General features: G+C 34.6%; 1 protein-coding gene across 1 annotated transcript in view; it reads left to right on the top strand.

The window, feature by feature from the left end:
- Window positions 1–21,892, top strand: part of LOC150087903 (hemicentin-1-like) — a 1,496,027-nt gene that overhangs the window by 192,030 nt on the left and 1,282,105 nt on the right. The window contains exons 13-15 of the mRNA XM_090369959.1: window positions 5,076–5,258; window positions 18,211–18,306; window positions 21,482–21,754. Coding sequence (XP_090226085.1) covers window positions 5,076–5,258; window positions 18,211–18,306; window positions 21,482–21,754 — 552 coding nt within the window. The remainder of the gene's footprint in view (window positions 1–5,075; window positions 5,259–18,210; window positions 18,307–21,481; window positions 21,755–21,892) is intronic.

The raw sequence follows: 21,892 nt of genomic DNA, 5'->3' as shown, positions 1-21,892 counted from the left end.
TCTACTCTTTCTAAAGTAATGGAGAAATCAATTAACCGCCATCTCTTAAACTACCTAGAAACCTTCCGTCTGATCAACGATCGCCAGTATGGATTCCGTCAGTGTCGATCCACTGGTGATATTCTGGCTTATGTTACCCATTTATGGACTACTTCAATGGAAAGGTTTGGTGAAACCCAAGTAGTTGCTCTTGACATCTCAAAGGCTTTCGATCGTGTTTGGCATAAAGGTCTTCTAAACAAGCTTCCATCTTATGGTTTGCCAACTGTTTTTAGTAATTGGTTATCCAGTTTTCTCTCTGATCGCTCACTGAGGGTGATGGTAGATGGCTCTCTGTCTTCTAACTTCTCCACTAATGCCGGTGTCCCCCAAGGTTCAGTTCTTTCCCCCACTCTTTTCCTCTTGTATATCAATGACCTTCTTCCATTGACTGGAAATCCTATCCATAGTTTTGCCGATGATAGCACATTGCATTCAACTTTCCATTTTGAGAAACCTTGCCCTGCTCAATCAGCTTCAACTTCTCGAAAATCTGCTACCAATTCCTTAAATGCCGATCTTCAGGTAATTCTCCAGTGGGGCAAAGACAACTTAGTTGATTTCAACCCTTCTAAAACTCAGTCTTGTCTTATATCTCGCAAAAAGGATTCTTCTGCTCCTATGCTTATCTTTAGTGACACTCCAATTTCTAGGCAAAAGGATATATCTCTTTTGGGAATTACCCTGACTTCTAATCTCTCTTGGCACAAGCACATTACAAATATTGCTTCCTCTGCATCTAAAAAACTTGGTTTTCTCTTTTGCTCTCGGCGTTACTTTTCTTCCAAACAGCTGCTCACTCTGTATAAATCGCAAATCCGCCCTGCCATGGAATATTGTTCCCACATTTGGGGTGGTGCCCCCAAAACCTCTCTCAGGCTTCTTGATTCCATTCAGAAGAGGGCAGTTAGGTTAATTAATGATTCATCTTTAACAGAGTCTCTCCACTCGCTTTCTCATAGACGTACTGTTTCTGCTGCATGCCTCTTCTACAGATATTTCCATGGGCACTGTTCTTCTGAATTGGCTTCTATAATTCCCGCTCTCTCTTTCAAAACAGTCCGAACACGTGCCGCCACCAGCCAACATCCATTTACTGTTCAACTTCAAACCCACAGAACCAACTTTTCATCTTCCTCATTTATTCATTCAACTGCCGTTTTCTGGAACAACCTTCCTTCATACGTATTTCCTGAAAATTACAATCTACAAAAGTTCAAGTCCAATGTCAACAAATATCTTCTTTCGTCTTCTCAACCTCCAACCCAAGCACGGTACTAAGTACTATAGGTTCTAATACCTCTCGTGTTTGGGGTTCACATAAAAAAAAAAAAAAAAGTGATTAGTAGAGTTGGGAGAACGGTAGAGACAACAGATGAATTTGACACAATGAGGTAGAGATATTTAGCATTAACATTAGTAGAGGCATATGATGCAAGAAAGCAAGGCTTATGCAGCATCAGCCAAAAAAAAAAAAAAAAATCCCTTCCACTTCACCCCTCCGTTCATTCAAAATACCTGTCCAGCTGAGCCTTAAATTTATTTAGGCTATCAACTTCCACAACATGGGATGGAAGTCTGTTCCACTAACCAACTACCCGCTACCTAAAGGCAAATTTCCGCACATTTGTCTTTGCTCAATTTGAATTTATGCCCTCTCAGGTGATAATTCTGAGCAAGAGGCAGTATCCTTTCAGCATTGAGCATGCTCAAACCATTCAAGGCTTTGTACACCTCTATCAGATCACCTCGCCGGTGCCTAGTCTCCAGACACTGTAATTTGCAAAACTTAAGCCTTTCTTCATAAGAGAAACCTTTCATTCCATTCACTAACCTTGTTCCCTTCTCTGTAACCATTCCAGTAGCTCTACATCCTTCTTGAAATGAGGCCTCCAGACCTGTATACAGTACTCAAGGTGTGGCCTGACCATTGCCTTATACAAGCCTCTCTTCACTATGAAAAGTCTTTCTTCAGAAAAATATGAGTATAAAGAATTTTTAAAGTTCATCAGCAACATCAGATATGGTTATCTGTAATTTTGTTTACCCATTTTGTAAGGGTGTATGATTCATTTTCTTCTTTGTACTCACATACATGAAAAACTCCTTGTCCTGGTTCTTTTTTTTTTTCTTGGAGAGCATTTCTCATATTCAACTTTTGGAAACCTCACCTTTTCTATGGTTGTATTACAGATAAACTCCTAGCTGCCATAGGCTTCAGTACCTTTCATCACCCTGTAATTGCCCCATGCCATATTTTTCTGTTCTATTAGACTGGTCATCTCTGTCTCGGCATCCTATTTGTGCTGTATTTCCTTACCGGTATACTTGGCAAATAGTTGGAAACAAAGGAGAAGAGAGTGGAGATATGCTGCCACCCAGAATATTGTATAGGGTGTGATGAGGGCCCCAGGTATGTAGATAAAATGTTAAACAGTCATATATTTGATTGAAAAGAAAATGTTACCTATGATGAGCTTCCATCCCAGTTGCTCTCATCTAATAAGGGGAAGACTGGTATTTGTATTAGCATGTTAGAAAACAGTGATCTAATAAATTAACAAACATTTTGCTAGTGCCAAAGATTTGCCAATTCACAAGTTCTAGTTAATATCTGGAAAGTTAAAAACCCTCATTATAAGACATTCTGATTTACTAGCCCACTCAGTTTCTCTCTACAGTTGTTCATTATATTCATCAGTCATTAAGTCTATAACACATTCCTACTCTCATTTTTACTTTCCAGTACTGATGTCACATCAAACTGACTCAGAATTGCACTGGCCGCCCATGTTGACTGGATGCACTACATTAGGTTTTATATGCTTCTTAACTAAGAGCATAACACTTCTGGATCCTCTGTCCTTTCTGTATATATTGTACTCTCCATATTCAAATTCTGCATCCCTTATATCTGAGTGACACCACGTGTCTGATATTCCCATAATGTTTCCATTTGATGAGTTGACCAGCACTTCAAATTCATCAAATTTATTTACTGTACTCCTAGCATTGGTGTACATCCAAGTATACATGCACCTGTTCATACTCTTAGTTACCCTAACACAGCCCACATATTTACTTGTTCCATGATGACTCACAGCAGAGGCGCCTCCGTAGCCAGGTGGGAAGGAGCAGCAGTGCGTAGCACACGCTTCTTGATTAGACCGGGGTTCGAGCCCGTCACCACCAAATACGGAGGATGCGGAAAGGTCAGGGAATGACCACCGCACTGGAGCAATATGGCCTTAGTTGCTAATGCTCCTAAAAACCAACTAACAACAACAACGACTCACAGCAGGCTTTGAAATTTTAGGCACCTTGCTTTCCAGGATGCTGCACATTCCAATAGAAGCAGTGCAAGGATCACTTTCACCTTTATCTGTAGCTATTGTTAATCTATTAGTCTGTGTGTCTCCTGAAGATAGGAGTTTTCTGACCCATCTAACACTTTCTTGATAGCATCAGCAAATATTTTTGCACCCTTTCTATGTAAGTGTATCTGATCCCTGTAGAAGCAATCTCTTGTTAACAAGTGCAGACCATGCTAAGAAAAATTCTGCCCCATGACCCTCGCAGAGTCTCTCCTGGACCGAATTAATTCACAATGCATTCATCATATACTCCCTTCTATTGTTTCTGGGCAAAATTGCAGACACTCAAATTTAACCCTAACTTGTGAATTTTTTTCAATATTGCCCTGTATTTGTTAATTAATTCCACAGACTTCCTACTGTTAATGTCATTAGTGCATAACAGTATCACCTTTTGTGCCCTTACAAGATAATATCTCTCTACAGCATCATCAATGTTTGCCCTTCCTGGCAGACATACCTTACTCCTGTTCTGCCTATCCTTTTTGCACAGTATATTTCCTGTTTCCCTGACAAAAGTCACCAACTATAGCTACCTTCTGTGGGACCAGTGCATTCTGCCAACAATTTGTTAACAATTTATTGTTAATAGCTAGGAACTTCATGCAGCAAATTCTGCTTGAGCAAAGGTATAATTGCAAATTTTTCTTCTTCCTCATGTGATTTCCAAATGGACCCCCACACAATCTTTAACAACACTAGTACTAAACATTGAGCTTTCTTTTATTACTGAATGTCTTTATTATCCTTACTTAAACTTTCAAAATGCATCATCAAGTATGTGACTTGTGAAATGTGTGAAAATCAGAGGGTGCAACAGGGTCAGAACTTTGTGACATATATGGTAGGGTCTGAAATTTCAGCTTCCCACTGATACCTACCAGCTTTGATGATTTACCTATAAAATTTATGGAAAACCTGTCTTTTAGTACTTTTATTGAAATTTACTTTTTTTTAAACAAATTTCTGTTATATTTGTATTTTTATATACAGACCAACTGAATGCCAAAGTCATAATAAATATATCTTTATTGATATGGACTTCAAAGACATCAGTAGATAGCTCTGGCTGTAGTGGGATTATAGTTTTACTACTTTATATACTTCAAGTACAAATTACAATGTTAAGTGATGGTAGTAGAAATTTACTAAAATTATAGGAAAAATACTGTAATCCATATGAAATTAATAAAGTAATTAGTTTATTAATTTCTGTTCGATAGGAAACACAAAATTTATGTATTCATCACATTAAATACACTAAATTAAATTGCCAAAATGTTTGTCAACCTACTGTTTGCAAATCTGATGCAAAAAAAAGTGGTCATCTTCAATGGACAATGATGAATGAATTCACTCATTTGTCACTATGTGCCAGTTAAATTTTTGCAACAAATGATTGATTGAGTGGGTTTTTGTGCATGTATGAATACAAGTATACTGTATTTGTAAAAGAATAAGAGAAGTTTACCTCATTATAGCTCTGGTTCGTACTAACAAGTATACTGCATATTCAGATTTGCTTTACTGAAAACTCATAAATATCATGTTTGTGTTTATTTGCTCTGTCTCATATTTAAAAACAATCTTAATTTCTTTAATTTTTTAGTGCTTAGATGTGTTTTATTTATTTATGTCTATTATATATTTTTTTTATTTTAGCTGCACCTCTTATTATTCAACCACCTACAAATGCAGCAATAGATATTGGGAAAGATGGTAATATACCATGTGTAGCAACGGGTCTGCCTCAGCCTACGGTGAACTGGAAAAGAAAAGAAGCAGTAGATATTTTTGAAAATGAGCGATTTTTACTAACATCTAGTGGCACTCTTCATGTCAGAAGTTTGTAAAAATTTGATTGTTTCTTTTTATATAGATCATTAAATGTGATACTAGGAACTGAATTGATTGGAAATGGCTACAGCTAGCACTCAGATTTCTTTAACTAGAGATGAGAGGAAATATGATGGCAATTTAAAATAAATGTTCTCTCAGTCCTGTTACAGGTGGTCTCCTATTTATAGCATTTCTGTATATGTCATTTTGATACAACAAACAACATTAATATTTTATAACAGTTTTAGAGTTGCAAATTTCCATTATAATGACATTGTGAAAATTGAAAGATGCATCAGAATTATTTTTCTCCATACAGCAAGAAGATAATTTGGAGTTGGGTTATTTAGAGTTTTCATTCAAGATAACTGAAGCCATGAGGTATTGGCATATAGTGACTATTAATTTTGTGCATTATGTGGTCATTTTGTTTATTTTTCTGAGTGAAAAACCTTAGTTTTTTTTAAAGGAGAACCCATGCAATCCTTTTCTGAGGCTAGCCAACTTTGTCATCCGGCGAAAAAAAAAAAAAAAAAAAAAAAAAAGGTTCATAAAAAATACCTTCTGTCCTGTCTTGTCCTATCTTTGGCTGGCAACAGAAATCAAAACCCAGTCCATTGGCTTATGGAGAGTGAGAGCGATAAAGCAGACAATGGCATCTGCTTTGCTAGCTATGTAAGGACAGAACAATTGGACAGTTCATCATTTGTGTTGTTATAAAATGCCATGTAGGGAGTATTCCTGCAACAGTTCTTTGTCAGTTTATTCCACTTTTTGATAATAGCAGCCCTTTCAAACATTTAGTTCTGTGCTATGCTACCTCATCTGAAGTGTATAGGAAATAACACACCCTTTCAGATAGTCCACAACTCTGCCCCTCTTCAAACCCTAGGAGTTTGGAGCAATTGTATCTAAAAAACAACCAGCAAGTACATTTAACATGTATTATAGCAAAAGGCCACATAAAGCAATCTCTTTAGTGGTGGTTCTTGGGTTTTATTGGCGCATTAGCGACTAAGGCTATAATGCGCCTTTAGTGGTGAAAATGGAAGAGTTGAAAACAATTTGATATGGATGAATGTCAGATGATATAGGCCAAATACTTAACTTTAACAGTGATGATGATGATGTCTGTGAATGCTCTCAAAATTAAAGAATACGCTCATAGTGTGACACCATCAGGTGCTGCTACCAGAATTACATAGGAGACCAATTTATGGACAATATGGAGAGACTAAGTATGTGAATTAGGGATAAAAATACTGAATGATGTGTATCTGTATTCCACATTCATTAAGGATCGCTTTGTGAAGGAAAAATTGAGCAATAAAGCATTGAATATTTTAGTCAGTGCACCTGAATATTCAGATAAATTGGAGGACCTGGATGATTGCCATATTCAAGACTAACTACCTCTGCTTGGTAATTCCCCATAACCTAGCTGAATACCAACACTGATGATAAAAAAAAAATAATAAATAAATAAACTGACAGTATGTCAAATGTATGAACAGATAGTCTGCCCTATCATATCTAACTAGTTATTTCAGTAGAAAAATATATTTCCCTTTAAGTCATGCTTTTTAAGAACACATCCTTGTTGTAAATAGAAGGGCCACCTGTATTTGAAACTAAGTGTATAAACAATCAACAACAGGGATTTCAAATTCAGAACATGTACACCAATACCTTTTGGAAGCTTTCTGAACACACCAATGAATGTTTGCTGAATACACTGGTATACATATGCACAGTGTGTATACCATTGCAACCCCAAATGTTGCACTGTGCCAAAGTTACTAATTATTTTAGTGTTGACCTAATTCAGAAGAAATTTCTTGGAAAAATTTGTATCATTCATGAATTTTACCAAAATCTTATAAAATTTAGTGCAGCTTTTTAATTATCATATACCATTCTTTTCGTGTTCATATTGTACTGTGAACTTGTAAAAGTTTAAATCACTTGGACTGCACAATGAAAATATTTGAGAATTGCACATGGCCTATAGATCACTTGTTTGACATCATGGACTCGTGATTAATTCAGTCTTACATTGCTTAATCAATAATTAGGCTTTAGGGCCTGATTATTCATCAAGCAATGTAAGACTGAATTAATCATGCATAAAGGATATAATAAACAGGATAATAATTAATTTAATTAATATTAAATTAATTAATAACATAACTAGACTATAAAAGCCAGTGTTTATAGTGTAGTGGCTCTGCCACTTGCCTTCCTTTTAAAATGAAATAGGTTCAGTTTCTGTCAACAGCATAGGTGATAATTTCATTGGGTGTTATTGTTCAGCCATTTTGGGCATTACCTTGAACTTTACATTTTTCAGGAATATAAATATATATACACAGTGTGCCAATTAAATAACGAGACTGCATGCACTCTGCATTTAGTATTAATGCAAAAGGCCAAAATAGTACATGATTAGATCCACTGGAGTGTGCGCTTTCCAATGAGTGCAAGTTTAAACTTGTCCAGTCAGTAGTTTGCATTTTATGATGGAAAGAGTAATAGTAGTTTTGTGCATGTCATCAGAAAATTGAAAATGGAGCAAAGAGCAGTTATCAAATTTTATTGTAAATTGGGAAAAAGTGCTATGGAAACTTTTAACAATTTAAAAAAAGTTTATGCTGATGAATGTTTGTCTCGACAAAAACCATTTGTTTGTTTTGAATGGTTTTCTCGTTTTCGTAAAGGACATGAGTCGTTAGAGGATGATCCCCGACCTGGCCAACTGATCTCTGTTGGAACACCAGAGATTATCACAAAGGTTAGAAAAATTGTGACTGAAGACAGATCAGTTTCAAAGAGGTTGCTTGCTGAGATGATTGGTAGCAATAAGAAATCTTTACGAGAAATTCTAAAAGATCTGGGTAAAAGAAAAATTTGTTCCCGTTTTGTGCCACATTTGTTGAGTTTCGAGCAATGAGAAAAGAGAGTCGAGTGTTGCATTGATTTGATGACATGTTGACAATGACCCAACATTTTTGACTAGAATCATTACCAGTGATGAGAGTTGGGTATTTAAAAATGAAAACAGCCATGAAAGGAAAGTGATATGGGACGATAGAGGACATCCAGGCTGCAGTGACTGACCAGCTGAAAGCAGTGCCAGAAGAGGAGTTACAGAAGTATTTTCAAAACTTGTGTAAAAGATGTAAACAGTGTGTACATCGGAGGTGATTACTTCGAAAATATATAACCTTACTTTGCCGTTAGTGTTATTCTTTTTTTTTGGCGTAGCGTCAGTCTTGTTATTTAATTGGCACGCTGTGCATATATACACACACACAGAGTCAGACCTCTCTTTAACGAACTTCCACATAGCAAATTTTTCTATGTAATGAACTTTTTTGATTTCTCCTTGGTCATTACATTGAAAATAGTTTCCATATAGCAAAGAAAATTGCCATATAACGAACTGATTTTGAGAGACCTGAGTACGCATTGTTCGTATCTCTGGCCTTTAGGCAATAGAAATGACACTGTAGAAAGCATAAATTAAGAGCTAAAAGGATTAAGAATTAATCACTTTAGCTTTTTTTATAGCTAAAGGGTTTAATTCTTAAGAGCATTCCACAATTTAGTTTTGCCCATAAAGCCTTTGCTGTACTGAGAAGTTGCACTGGTCAACTACTATCTATGAGTCCACAGTCATTGGAAAAGATTAATGCATATTCCCAACACAGACATTGGCTCTGGTCAACCTGTTTTCTATTGTAAGCACCCTATTAGAGAATTAGGAGAGAGTGATTTTCGTTTATCCTGGAAATTCATCTGTTGTTTCGCAGAAATGAGTCATCCACACTTTCACCAAATTTCACCTGTCTCTGTATGGTAAGTACAAGTTGTCCCTAAATTAATTTTGTTTTAGTTGCTGTGCAGTAACCTTACAATGTCTAAGTGTGTAGTGGAAAAAGTGGAATTGCTTAATAGTGTAGATAGGGGCGTGGAAAAAAAAAAAAAGAAATCACTTTAAAATTTGGTATCCCTGCAAGTAGTGTGTCAACCATTTTGAAAAACCGTGTTCGATTCTCAAACTGTTTGAGGAAATGGGACCCAGTTGGAAGTGCATGAAATTATGCTGGTCGAAGATGTAGATGAAACTGTTTTTAAGTGGATGAAGTTAATTTGAGACCAAAACATGCTGATATTATTAATAAAAGAAATGACTATGGAGTATGCATCTTTTCTGGGGCATAAAACATTCCAAGCCAATTGTGGTTTGGCTGGACAAATTTAAAAAGCACCATGGCTCACTCAAAAAAATTATTTCTGGTGAAAGTGGGGGGGGGGGTTGTAATTGAAGAAGATTGTACTCATTGGAAAGAAACAGTTTTGCAAAAAATTATGGAGGACTACAAGCCCAAAGACACATTCAACATTGATGAAACAGGTCTATTTTTTAAATGTTTGCTGAACAAGACACTAATTTTTAAAGGTGATAAATGTGTAGGTGTTAAAAATAGTAAGGAGATAATTACAGTTTTGGTTGGTGCAAATATGGCTGGTAATGAAAAACTGAAGCTTTTGGTAACAGGCAAAAGTAAACAACCCTGATGTTTCAAAGGAGTAAAGTCGTTAGAGTTACACTACAAGTACAACAAAAAAATCTTGGATGACAAGTGAAATTTTTAAACAGTGGATTTTAAATTTCAATAGAAAGAATGATGAAGGAAAACAGAAAAATCATATTGATTGTAGACAGTTGCCCTGCCCACCTCCACTCGTTAATTTTGAAACTTACAAGTGTGAAGCTTGTTTTCTTCCCTCCAAATACCCTGTATAAACTGCAGTTAATGGACAATGGACCAAGGCATTATCAAGAATTTTAAAATGCACTACTGAAGGCATATACTGAAAAAAATTATGCTGAGAATAGAAACCAACCAACCTATAGATTCTGATATAGATTTGCGGATGTGTATATCAGAGTTGGCAAAATTGTAGAGTCGAGATATGACGGAAACAACGATTAAGAATTGTTTTGCAAAAGCAGGGTTAATATGCCAATTAACAGTGATGAGAGGGATGAACTGCTACAAGACATTGAGCAATCTCGGGGGAAGAACTCCAAGCGAGAGGTTTGATCAGAGAGAAATTGTTGTTGAAGAATTTTTACAAGTTGATAATGATGTCATAATAGCTGAATATCCGATTGACTTCAACATTTTGGAGAGTATTCAAAGAACTAGTGACAATATTGACAATGAGTTGGATGAAAATGAGGGCAACAAAGCCAATGAGGCTTCGTTGCCCTCATTTTAAGCCTTCCAAACATAAAATATTGACAGAATTTGAAACTTTGCATTGAGGCCTTCAGTGTGAATAAAATGTGCCAGAAAAATATATTTGAGTGCTTAAATAAATGTCAACGTCTTTATGAACAATGTACAGTAAAATCCCGCGTACAACAAAAAATAACCAAGTATTTTATGACATAATTTGTAAAAGTGTACTAATACATTGTGTGCATCGTGTAAGTAGTCATTTCTTAATATGTGATATTAGAAAATTTATTCATTCCCACTTATTTCTGATTTATTTCCCATATTTTACTGTATTTCTGAATGTTGAATTACAGTATTTTTCATTGTTGAAAAGGTCATATTTCTTTATAATGATTTCTGTATAATGAAATTTTTCAAGCAAACAATAGATTTTGTTATATGTTCTTGTTTGTACTCCGGCACGACGACCGGGTCAGTGGAGTTTACAATAAATCAATCAATAGAAATATTAATCGTATTTAGCAGTCACGGGCTTGAACCCTGGTCCACTCAAATAGCGTGTGCTACTGCACTCGCTCTCCTGACCACTTGGCTACATCAGGCCTATTGGAGGTCCGACTGTGTGTGTGTGTATATATATATATATATATATATAAAAAAAAAATTTTATTGCAAAATACAAATATGCATACTTAGAACAAAAAAAGAAAACATGACAGTTGGTTTACCCTTTTCCTGTATGGGGGCTGTATTCAAAGTCAGATTTGTTTTGTGGGCTGCACAGTGATTCGAGAAAAAATTATGTCACATAAAAAAAGCAAATTATCAGCACTTTTATTTGCAACAAATCTGTCAGTGATTTATTTTTTAGATTTTATTAAAATTATAAAAATAAGACTTACTTTTTTTTTTTTTTTTTTTTAAATACTTCTTTTGTTTAAAAAAAAATTTACTTTTGCTTTTAAATGCTCATTTTAGAAAATTTACAAACTGAAAAGGATCACCGCTTTTCAATATTAAGGTGAATAAATAAATATAATGATAAACCTAGAATTGAAATATTCGAAAATTTTATTAATTACAATACAAAATAACATTTACTTGACAAAACTTAACATTTAATGAGATGATTGAGGCTGGATATTTTTAAATAATTGTTCAAAATTTGGTTGCAAATTTGTGACGCCAATCTCAATACATAATGAAGATAATGTCCTGATGGTATTTCTCGATGGAGCTCCAGGTCCTGATGGTATTTCGTCACTTGTTCTCAAAATCTGCGCTCCTGAACTTATTCCTGTTCTATGCCACCTTTATTCACTTTCTTATTCCAAAGGTGTTTTTCCCTTTGCTTGGAAATTTGCTCATATTCAGCCAGTTCCTAAAAAGGGTGACAAATCCCTCCCATCCAGGTAATTGGATGGGAGGGATTTGTCACCCTTTTTCTCCACGTAATGGAGAAATCACTTAACTGTCAACTCTTAAACTATCTAGAAACCTTCCGTCTGATCAGTGATCGTCAGTATGCATTCCGTCAGTGTCGATCAACAGTGGTGATATTCTGGTCTAGGTTACCAATTTATGGACAAATTCAATGGAAAAATTCGGTGAAACACAAGCAGTTGCTCTTGATATCTCAAAGGCTTTCGATCGTGTTTGGCATAAAGATCTTCTAAACAAGTTTCCATCTTATGGTTTGCCAACTGTTTGTAATTGGTTATCCAGTTTTCTCTCTGACCACTCACGGTGGGTGATGATAGATGGCCCTCTGTCTTCTAACAGAGAGCCATCTGCCATCACCAAAACTATGGATAGGATTTCTGATCAATGACCTTCTTTCATTGATCGGAAATCCTATCCATAGTTTTGCTGTTGATAGCACATTGCATTCCACTTTCCAGTTTGAGAAACCTAGCCCTGCTCAATTAGCTTCAACTTCTAGAATATCCGCTACCAATTCCTTAAATGCTGATCTCCAGGTAATCCTCCAGTGGGGCAGAGAAAACTTAGTTGATTTAAGTCTGTCTTATATCTCACAAAAAGGATTGTTCTGCTCCTATGCTTATCTTTGGTGACACTCCGATTTCTAGGCAAGTTGATATATCTCTTTTGGGGATTACTCTGACTTCTAATCTCTCTTGGCACAAGCACATTACAAATATTGCTTCTTCTGCATCTGAAAAACTTGGTTTTCTCTTTCGCTCTCGGCGTTACTTTTCTTTCAAACAGCTGTTCATTCTGTACAAATCGCAAATCCGCCCTACCATGGAATATTGTTCCCACATCTGAGGTGGTGCCCCCAAAACTTCTCTCAGGCTTCTAGATTCCATTCAGAAGAGGGCAGTTAGGTTAATTAACGAATCATTTCTAACAGAGTCTCTCCACTCTCTGTCTCATAGACATACCGTTTCTGCTGCATGCCTTTTCTTCAGATACTTCCATGGGTACCGTTCTTCTGAATTGGCTCCTATAATTTGCACTCTCTCTTTCGAAACAGTCCGAACACGTGCCTCCACCAGCCAACATCCATTTACTATCCAACTTCAAACTCACAGAACCAACTTTTCATCTTCCTCGTTTATTCATTCAACTGCCATTTTCTGGAACAACCTTCCTATGTATTTCCTGAAAATTACAGTCTACAGAAGTTCAAGTCTAATGTCAACAAATATCTTCTTTCATCTTCTCAAACTCCAACCTAAGCACAGTACTAAGTACTATAGGCTCTGATACATCTTGTGTTTGGGGTTTTCATAAAAAAAAAAAAAAAAAAAAATGCAAATTTGTTATTCTGTTTCTTTTTATTGATCCGAACAAAGTAGCCATTTTCATGGCATTTTCTTTTATTAGTGGAAAATCTTCAGATAAGAAAGCCTTGTAGAATTCAAATAGTTTATTTTTGCATCTATATACTTATTTTTGAATCATATTTTCGCTTGAAGATCAATAATTTCAAGTTGAAATCTGGGATTGTAGTTTTCATCAATTGAAGTAAATGGGTTCTCAAACAAAAACTTTTTCATGGGATTTTATATCAGAAAATCGACTTTCAAACTTGTCAAAAAGTAATTGTAATAATGAAAGGCAACGATTCTTTCGAAATGTGTTTCTCCTTTAGCTCAGTACAATGTTCAAAGTGAACTAAATTGTCTTGCTCAACTAGAATTTAAATAATAGCAACTTATTCTGAAATGATTCGATGTCACAAAACAAATCAGACCAATTTTCCTTTCCCTTGTAGTTTTAAATTAAGAGCATTTAAATGACTATAAATATATATGTATGAATTGCAAAATCAAACAGCTACTCTATATTTGATAGTTGTTTTATTGGTTTCCCTTTTTCTGTGTTGAAACATTTGGTGATGTTTCAACAGCCACATTAAGGCCATGTGATCTTGTAAAATTTACAGTTGAAATAACCACATTCATAATTTTCACTTGAAGATCAATAATTTCAAGTTGAAATCTGGGATTGTAATTTTCATCAATTGAAGTAAATGGGTTCTCAAACAAAAACTTTTTCATGGGATTTTATATCAGAAAATCAACTTTCAAACTTGTCAAAAAGTAATTGTAATAATTAACTGCAACGATTCTTTGGAAATGTGTTGTTGGAGATCCAATACTTTCCCATAAAGAGTTTCTTGATGCATAATGCATTGAATTCCAATCAGTTTCAGCTCCGATATCTATCATTTTCTTGGTTATTCTACCCATAAGCCCAATGTTTTTATCAATCATATTTTTTGCACCACCAGCTGTGACTCCTATCAGGTTTTTAATATTTAATCCTAACTTTTCGCTAGATTGGCAAAGATTTTCACCTGTAGTTGTTCCGCGCATACTCTGTAGATCATCTAAATCTTCAACTGGTACAAAATTATCATTAATTCCATGTATGAAGATGAGGAGTTGGGCTGTGTTGTTTACAACAGTATTGTCATCCAGTCGAACAAATTCTTTCCAATATCTTTACTTTTCGTATAATTGTTTGTTGAGACAAACTAATGTCTTGTATCATTGTTTCTCCAGAAAAATTTCTTCCACAACTTTTAACAAACAACACTTAACAAATTCACTATCATTGAACGGTTTACTTTCAAAAGCGATCAAATGTGCAACTTGATAACTGGCACATACAGCAGATAAATTTCTTGACTGATATGTTTTCAGTATTTTTTGTTATTTTCTTAATTCGTTTTTTAACTTTTAACACTTTTCTTTTTGCAGCACTCCTTTATGTTGATCATAAGATTTATGATTGGAATCAGTGTCGTTTTAAATTATATTCTTTAAAAACTCACACAGCCTTCTGACACACCAAACACACTGCTTTTTCATTGTAATCAACGAAGAAATAGTCTTCAGTCCACCTTGGATCAAAAACATACTCCAAATCGATTTTCCCCTTTTGGAACATTTTTAAGAATGATTTTTTTTTAATTCAATACAAATTAATAATTAATTCAATGCAATGAACAAGCTATATCAAAATACATAACTGTATTTAGTGTACATATGACTGCACTGAACCACATGTACATGTTTAATACAGTCGAGCTGGATGCTTGCATGCTGGTACATGCAGTGGAGATTGATGCTGTTTTAGTTCACTTTCCGCGCGGGCCTTATAAAAATTATTTGCGGGCCGTAGGTTCAACACCACTGCCCTATTAGATAAGCTAAGGGATTCACAAAGCAAATAATAACTAATGTCTGTGAAAGGAATCTACCATTCAAGTGTAATAGCCCTCTTGCAACCTACATATATTTGCTACACATCAAAGTGAATATTAAATTCCTTAATTACATGAATTGCACAATTCGAAAAGTAAAAGTCCCTTTTTAATTCTTTTGAAGGAATACACAGAGTGGGAGTTGACTTCAAGCTTTTCTGTGATATTCTCCAGGCAAGCAAATTGAAGGAAGAGAGTCTGTCATCAATATCAATTAAAATATTGACTCATCTTCAGAGCACTTAATTTACAATTGATCTGAATAATTTGTAGAGGTAAATTTTGTAATAGCTGAGTCCTAGATTCAGTGTATAAAAAGCATGAATCTTTAAAGGAAGCCACTTTAGCAACCAAAGGTCAGTTCCCTTAATTCAAACTTATGCTTCAACTGGGCAAAAGCCAGTTGAAGCATAAATTTGAATAGATCTGATAATGGGGGAAAAAACTATAAATAATCCTAATTACCTTAATTTGAGTTACCTTAATTGTCTGTTTTAAGCCTCTAGGCTATCTTTTTAATAGAAAGCTAAAATTTTAACACCAAGTAGTCAAGAAATTTAATTGATGAAACCAGTTGCACATGTTTGACCATTCACATTTAAGTCAAATACTCTTGAGGTATTAAGCAGACTGAAAATCATATAGCTTTTCTTAGGGTTTCTTGACTTTTCTAGCCGACTCCACTGAAAGTAATTCAAATATACCTTCAGGCCATTATTTATCTTCCCATGACTACAGTTGTCTTTTACAGTATTTTCCAAATCAAGGTGCTGTGTACATGCAAGTTTACACTTGCATGTACGCTAATGCTTGGAGTGTTGTAAATAAATTTGATGAAGTCGAAGTACTGATTAAGTCATCAAATGCAGATATTGTGAGAATAGCAGTGATGTGGTGTCAAACAGACATATGTGAGGCTGAATTTGAATATGGGTATTGCAATATATACAGGAGGACAGACAGGACAGGAGAGGTGGAGTTAAGAAGAATATAAAATTTAAGGCAATACATTCAGCAGACTTGAGTGACAAATGGAATGTTGTGTCAGTTTGATTTGATATATGCACTGGGAAAATAAAACTGAGAATAGGAGTGTGTTATAGGCATAATGACTGTGATGAGAATACTAAACAACTGTACAGGGAAATAGAGTGGGCCAGCAAATCAGAATGTCTCATAATGAGGAATTTTAACTTTCCAGATGTTGACTGAAATTTTTGGGTTGGTCACTCATTCACTAGCAAGACTTTTGTAGATTTCTTGGATGACTGTTTTCTACAGCACCATGCTAGAGAGGCAACAAGAGGAAGTAATACACTTGAACTAGTTATCAGCATTGATTTTTCATGCATTAAGAATATGCAGTTTAAACACCCACTAGGTGGCAGAGATCACTGTGTACTAATGTGTGATTTAATTAAAGATAGTAGTAGTAGTAGAAGAGGCATGTGATGCTAGAAAGCAAGCTTATGTAGCATGAGCCAAAAAAAAAAAAAAAAAAAAAAAACAATTTCACACATTCCCTCTAAAGTTTGTCCAGTTCCTACTTGAATTTATTTAAGCTATCAACTTCCACAATGATATATTTAAGTTTGTTCCAGCAATCAATTGTCCTCTGGCCAAAGGCAAATTTCTGAAAATCTATTTTACAACTGTCTTTCCTCAATTTGAATCTATGCTCAGGTTGTGGATAAATTGAATAGGTATTTTGCACCTACATTCACATATGAGGAATTCTTTAGGGAAAGGATGCAGAAGTTTATCGAACTCTAATGAGGAACTAAATGACTTTGTGATAACTGAAAGGAAAGTGGAGGAGAAATTGTTGAGGTTGGACATAAAAGGCACCTGTGGAACCAGTGCATTCTGCCTTGTAGATTGCAGCTGGTTTGCCTGATGCACAAGAGTGAGCTCTGGATGCCCCCCCCCCATTTTAATTCCTTCAAATGTGCCATACTCTTCAAACCCTCATAAATGGCTATCAGAATGCATGCTGAGTTGGCTCCTAATTTTTTCACACCTTTCACCTAGCACACAGAAAGACATCCTCCTTGGTTGGATCAAATCCTGTTCCAGAAAGTCGTCAAACATTTCACAAGTTGCACATTTTTTTTAGAGTGTCATGTGTTGGAGAATTACTTGCTTTGGTTCTCCCCTATGTGCTATCTAGTTTTCATGATACCTTATACCACCACATTCAAGATATTTGTTACGATATACTGTAATAATTGCAATGTTAAATTAGTTATATCCTAAAAAGTAAAAATTCCTTAGGTAAACACAAAGGAATATATGCTCAACAAGTGATTAAAACCTTTGAGCTACTTATTTATCAAAGTTAAAACCACTATTCCTCTTCACTACTTGTTACTTGCTATGATATTCGCACCAAAACACCAATACAATCACGGTATGAATAGTAAGTCATAACTTGAAAAATTACTACTTAAATTTATAAATAAGCCAGTGAATACGACTAAGATTAATCAAAAAAGGTGGTAAAAATTTCCAAAAAACTTATCCGTTTCCATGAGCTCAAAATTCTGCACCCTAGCACTTATAATCTCATCTCGTACCTGATTAGCTTTTACTAAATACGATAAATATTTGTATTGACGATTTATTGTAAACTCTACTGACTTGGTTGTTGTGCCGGAGTATAAACAGAAATTTTTTTTTTTTTTAAATACAGAGTATGTAGGGTTTCAGATGAGTTGTTTACTGTTCATAGGAAAGCAAGTTTCTCTACCTACATAAGTTTAGATAAGTAAACTCTTCTCCATGCAAAAACAATTCTAGAAAAATTGGATTTGTTGCAGTGGGATTTGAATCTTTTCCCAAACTGGTGACATATCAGAAGCTGATTATGTCATGGAGTTATTTTTTAAATGATATTATCTTTGTTGTATGTATTTTTTCTGTAGCAGTTTACTTCCATTTGATAATGAAGATATTTTTATATTTTTAGATGTAACTGTTCAAGATCAAGGAACATATATATGCATAGTTAAAAACAGATTTGGTCACCAAGAGCTTGAAGCCAATTTGTTTGTTACAGGAATTGGTAAGTTCTATATGAAATAATTTTTTAATGGTTGCATTTTTTTTCTCTTCAGTATGTAATTTAATTTCGATAAATTCCATATTTATAACAGTTTATTTAATGATTACCTTGTGATCCATTAGTTACCATCTGTCTTTTTTTTTATATATTTTTTATTCCTTAGTTTGTTTCTTTAGTGGTTGATTTTGTATGTATGTGTGATATATATATATTTATATATAACTCAATCACCATGGATAGGCAGACTAATTTTTTTATTCAATTCGAATCGTGATATCCATTTCCATTAAAATTTTCAAGTCCCACTTATTTTTCTGACAGACCTACCACTCATCTCATTTGTCCTAATTGTTTTCTCTGTGATTCCTTCTACTCTGAAAGCATTAGCATTAGTAAAGGCACATGATGTAAGAAAGCAAGCTTAAGCTTTTTTCTAGCATCAGCTGAAAAAAAAAAAAAAAAACCGCCTCATTTCACCCATCCACTCACTCCAAATGTTTGTCTAGTTCTGCCTTAAATCTATTTAAGCTATCAACTTCTACAATGACAGATGGAAGTTTGTTCCAACAATCAACCACCCACTGGCTAAAGGTAAACTTCCACACATCTATCCTACAACTGTCTTTCCTCAATTTGAATTTATGCCCTCTCAGGCGATTATTCTGAGCAAGAGGAAGAATTCCATCAGCATTGAGCATGCTCAAACAATTCAAGGCTTTATACACCTCAGTCAGATCACTTTGCAGGTGCCTAGTCTCCAGACACTGTAATTTGCAAAATTTAAACCTTTCTTCGTAAGAGCAACCCTTTGTTCCATTCACTAATCTTGTTGCCCTTCTCTGTACTCATTCCAGCAGCTCTACATCTTTCTTAAAATGAGGCCTCCAGACCTGTATACAGTACGCAAGGTAAGGCCTGACCATTGTCTTATACAAGGGGATAATCACCTCCTTATCTCTGCTAGAAAAATTCCTGTATATCATTGGCAAGATACCATGAGCTACTCTTGCAGACTGTATGCACTGCTCAGAAAACTTCATATATGCCTGCACAATTACCCCCAGGTCCTTTTCATTCTCTGCCACTGTCAGTGTAGTACCACACAGTTCATATGTTACTCTGGGGTTACTGCTTCCCATATGCAGTACTTTACATTTATCAGTGTTAAAAAGTGATATATATGCCAAAATTCACTCTGTTGCTCCTTGTTAGAGATTTCCTGGAATCATTATTTTAATGACATTTATTTAAAAGTAGTGCAGTACCATGCCAACTTGTGGTGAAGAGAAAGTTCATTCTGCTATGAGCATTAAGCCCACTGCATATATGAGACAGTTTGAATCATACCAGAAAAAAAAAAATAAATAAAAATAAAAACCATGCACTCAAAAGAGAAGATGAGAAAGTCTTTCTACTTTCATACACATGTAAATTTCATGCAGATGGATATGCAGACAGAGGAATGGATAATATTGTACTATATTCGAAAATTATATTTATAAATACTGTCCAATATTATCCATTCCAATTTGAATACTGTCCATTGGAGCTTACAGTTATAAATGGAAACAAAAGAAAACATTAAAGGTAGCATGTAAACAAAAATATCAAATAATTTAAATAAAAAAATAAAAACAAAGACAAAAATAACAGTAAAAGAAAATAATTTAGATGAAAATTTGGGAAGGTCATATAATGGTACCTACCTCTTTGTTTGTCAGTGGTAAGGAAATAATAAAAAAAATAATAATAATCTGAAAGAGTAACAAAATTTTTGCACCCATTGATGGTTGGTAGAAGAGACAAAATAATTTGAGTAGATAAAAGTGATTTTTCATTTGGTGTTTTTCTAAATTCCTTTCTAAATTGAAGAATGTAGTGCATTGTTAAGAGCAGTTAATTGATAGTTGGCTTTAATGAGAGAAGTAAAACTACAATAACAGGAAGTCTGTCTTTCTCCCAAGTTTAGAATAGTAACAAGGAATGGAACAGTTCTGCTATTCTGTATGAATTTATATCCCTTGATAGACTTCCTCTGTATTCCTTAATTGCTAGACTTCCTTTATATTCTTTATTTGCTAGTCTTACTTTGAATCTCTTACTTGCTAGACTTACTCTTGACACACACTCTCTCTCTCTTGTCCATAAAATAAAATGTACTAAGCTGAATTATTCAATTGTTTTTTTTTATTTTTTAATTTATTTTTAATATAATTTAATAAAGAGATGAGCTGCCAAACTTCACAAATTCTTTACTGCAGTAGAACCTCATAAATCTGGCATGCTTGGGACCCAGCACATACTGGATTTTTGAAGTTTGTTTATGCACATAGCTAAATATTCAGGGATAACTTGTTACTTTCATTAGATAATACAGTAACATTGATTCCTATAATCTGCACAGAAAGAAAGTGCATTAAGCCAAATTGTTGCCAACGTTGAGCCAAAATGTTAATCCATTCTACCAGATTGGTCCAATGGGTAACATACTTGTCATGGGTTCAAAGACAAGTATGTTACCCGTAAGGTTACCCAGCACTTTGAACCCAAAAGGTTTTGGGTTCAAAGTGCTGTCTGCAGTATGGGATTGATATGTTTTGAGTTTAAGGTATAAATGATGCTATATGATTTCAACAATCAAATTGCCTTAAATACTATATACATACTACAGTATTATGCTGTGAACTAGTATTGAATGTCTTGCAAAATGAATGATTTTATTTATTGCAAATACATGGTGACATACAAATAACAGTGACATACAATCTAGGAGATATGTAAAACAGAAAGCAAATTAGTGTTTGGAAATTATTAATGGAACATAATGCATATATCCAGCACCAGCAATTCTATTTTTTAAAATCTAGCTAGCGTGTTTTCCGTTTGCCTTTGTACGAATGACTACCTTTGGAGAAATATTCAAAACATGCTGAATTTTCAAAAATCTTGATTTTTGAATTCTGAATTCTTGAGGTTCTACTGTATATGCAGTTTTAACCAGATTGTCATAATGTTTGCTGTGAAATAAAATTTAATAACCTTTGTTACAAACAAAGAACTTATTTATTATTTTTTAATCTAGCTTAATTTCATTCAGCTAGATTAAAAAATCTCATTCAGTTAAATTTTTTTATTTGTTGTCCCTTTTGTGGTTTAACTTTCAGTTTTTTTGCAGTACCTCCTCTTATTGGTTATGCATTTCCAGTTGTGGATGTAAAGAAAGGAAATACTGCTTATTTGCCTTGTACTGTGTTACAAGGAAATCCCAAACCTGTGACTCACTGGTATAAAAATGAAAATTTAGTGGTAGATGAGGATAATATTCATATACTGGAAGATGGAACACTGGAAATAAAAAATGCTCAGATTTTTCATGAAGGTGATTATACTTGCTTGGTGGTAAATGTTGGTGGAAATGCAACACAAACAGTATTACTGAATGTCCAAGGTATGTATTTAATATTAAATTCTCATTAGATTGAAATTTGTAAAATATTTAAAAAGGTTTTCTGAACCACCTGAATAAATGAATTGAGTCATACTTTAATTATAAAGGATTTATTATTATCTCTGTATACATTAAAAC

The sequence above is a fragment of the Mastigoproctus giganteus genome, chromosome 3, assembly GCF_048544385.1.
Source record: "Mastigoproctus giganteus isolate SK-2022 chromosome 3, ASM4854438v1, whole genome shotgun sequence".
NCBI classification, from domain to species: domain Eukaryota; kingdom Metazoa; phylum Arthropoda; class Arachnida; order Uropygi; family Thelyphonidae; genus Mastigoproctus; species Mastigoproctus giganteus.
Note: the sequence above shows the minus strand (reverse complement) of the source record. Positions and strands in the feature narration are given on the sequence as shown.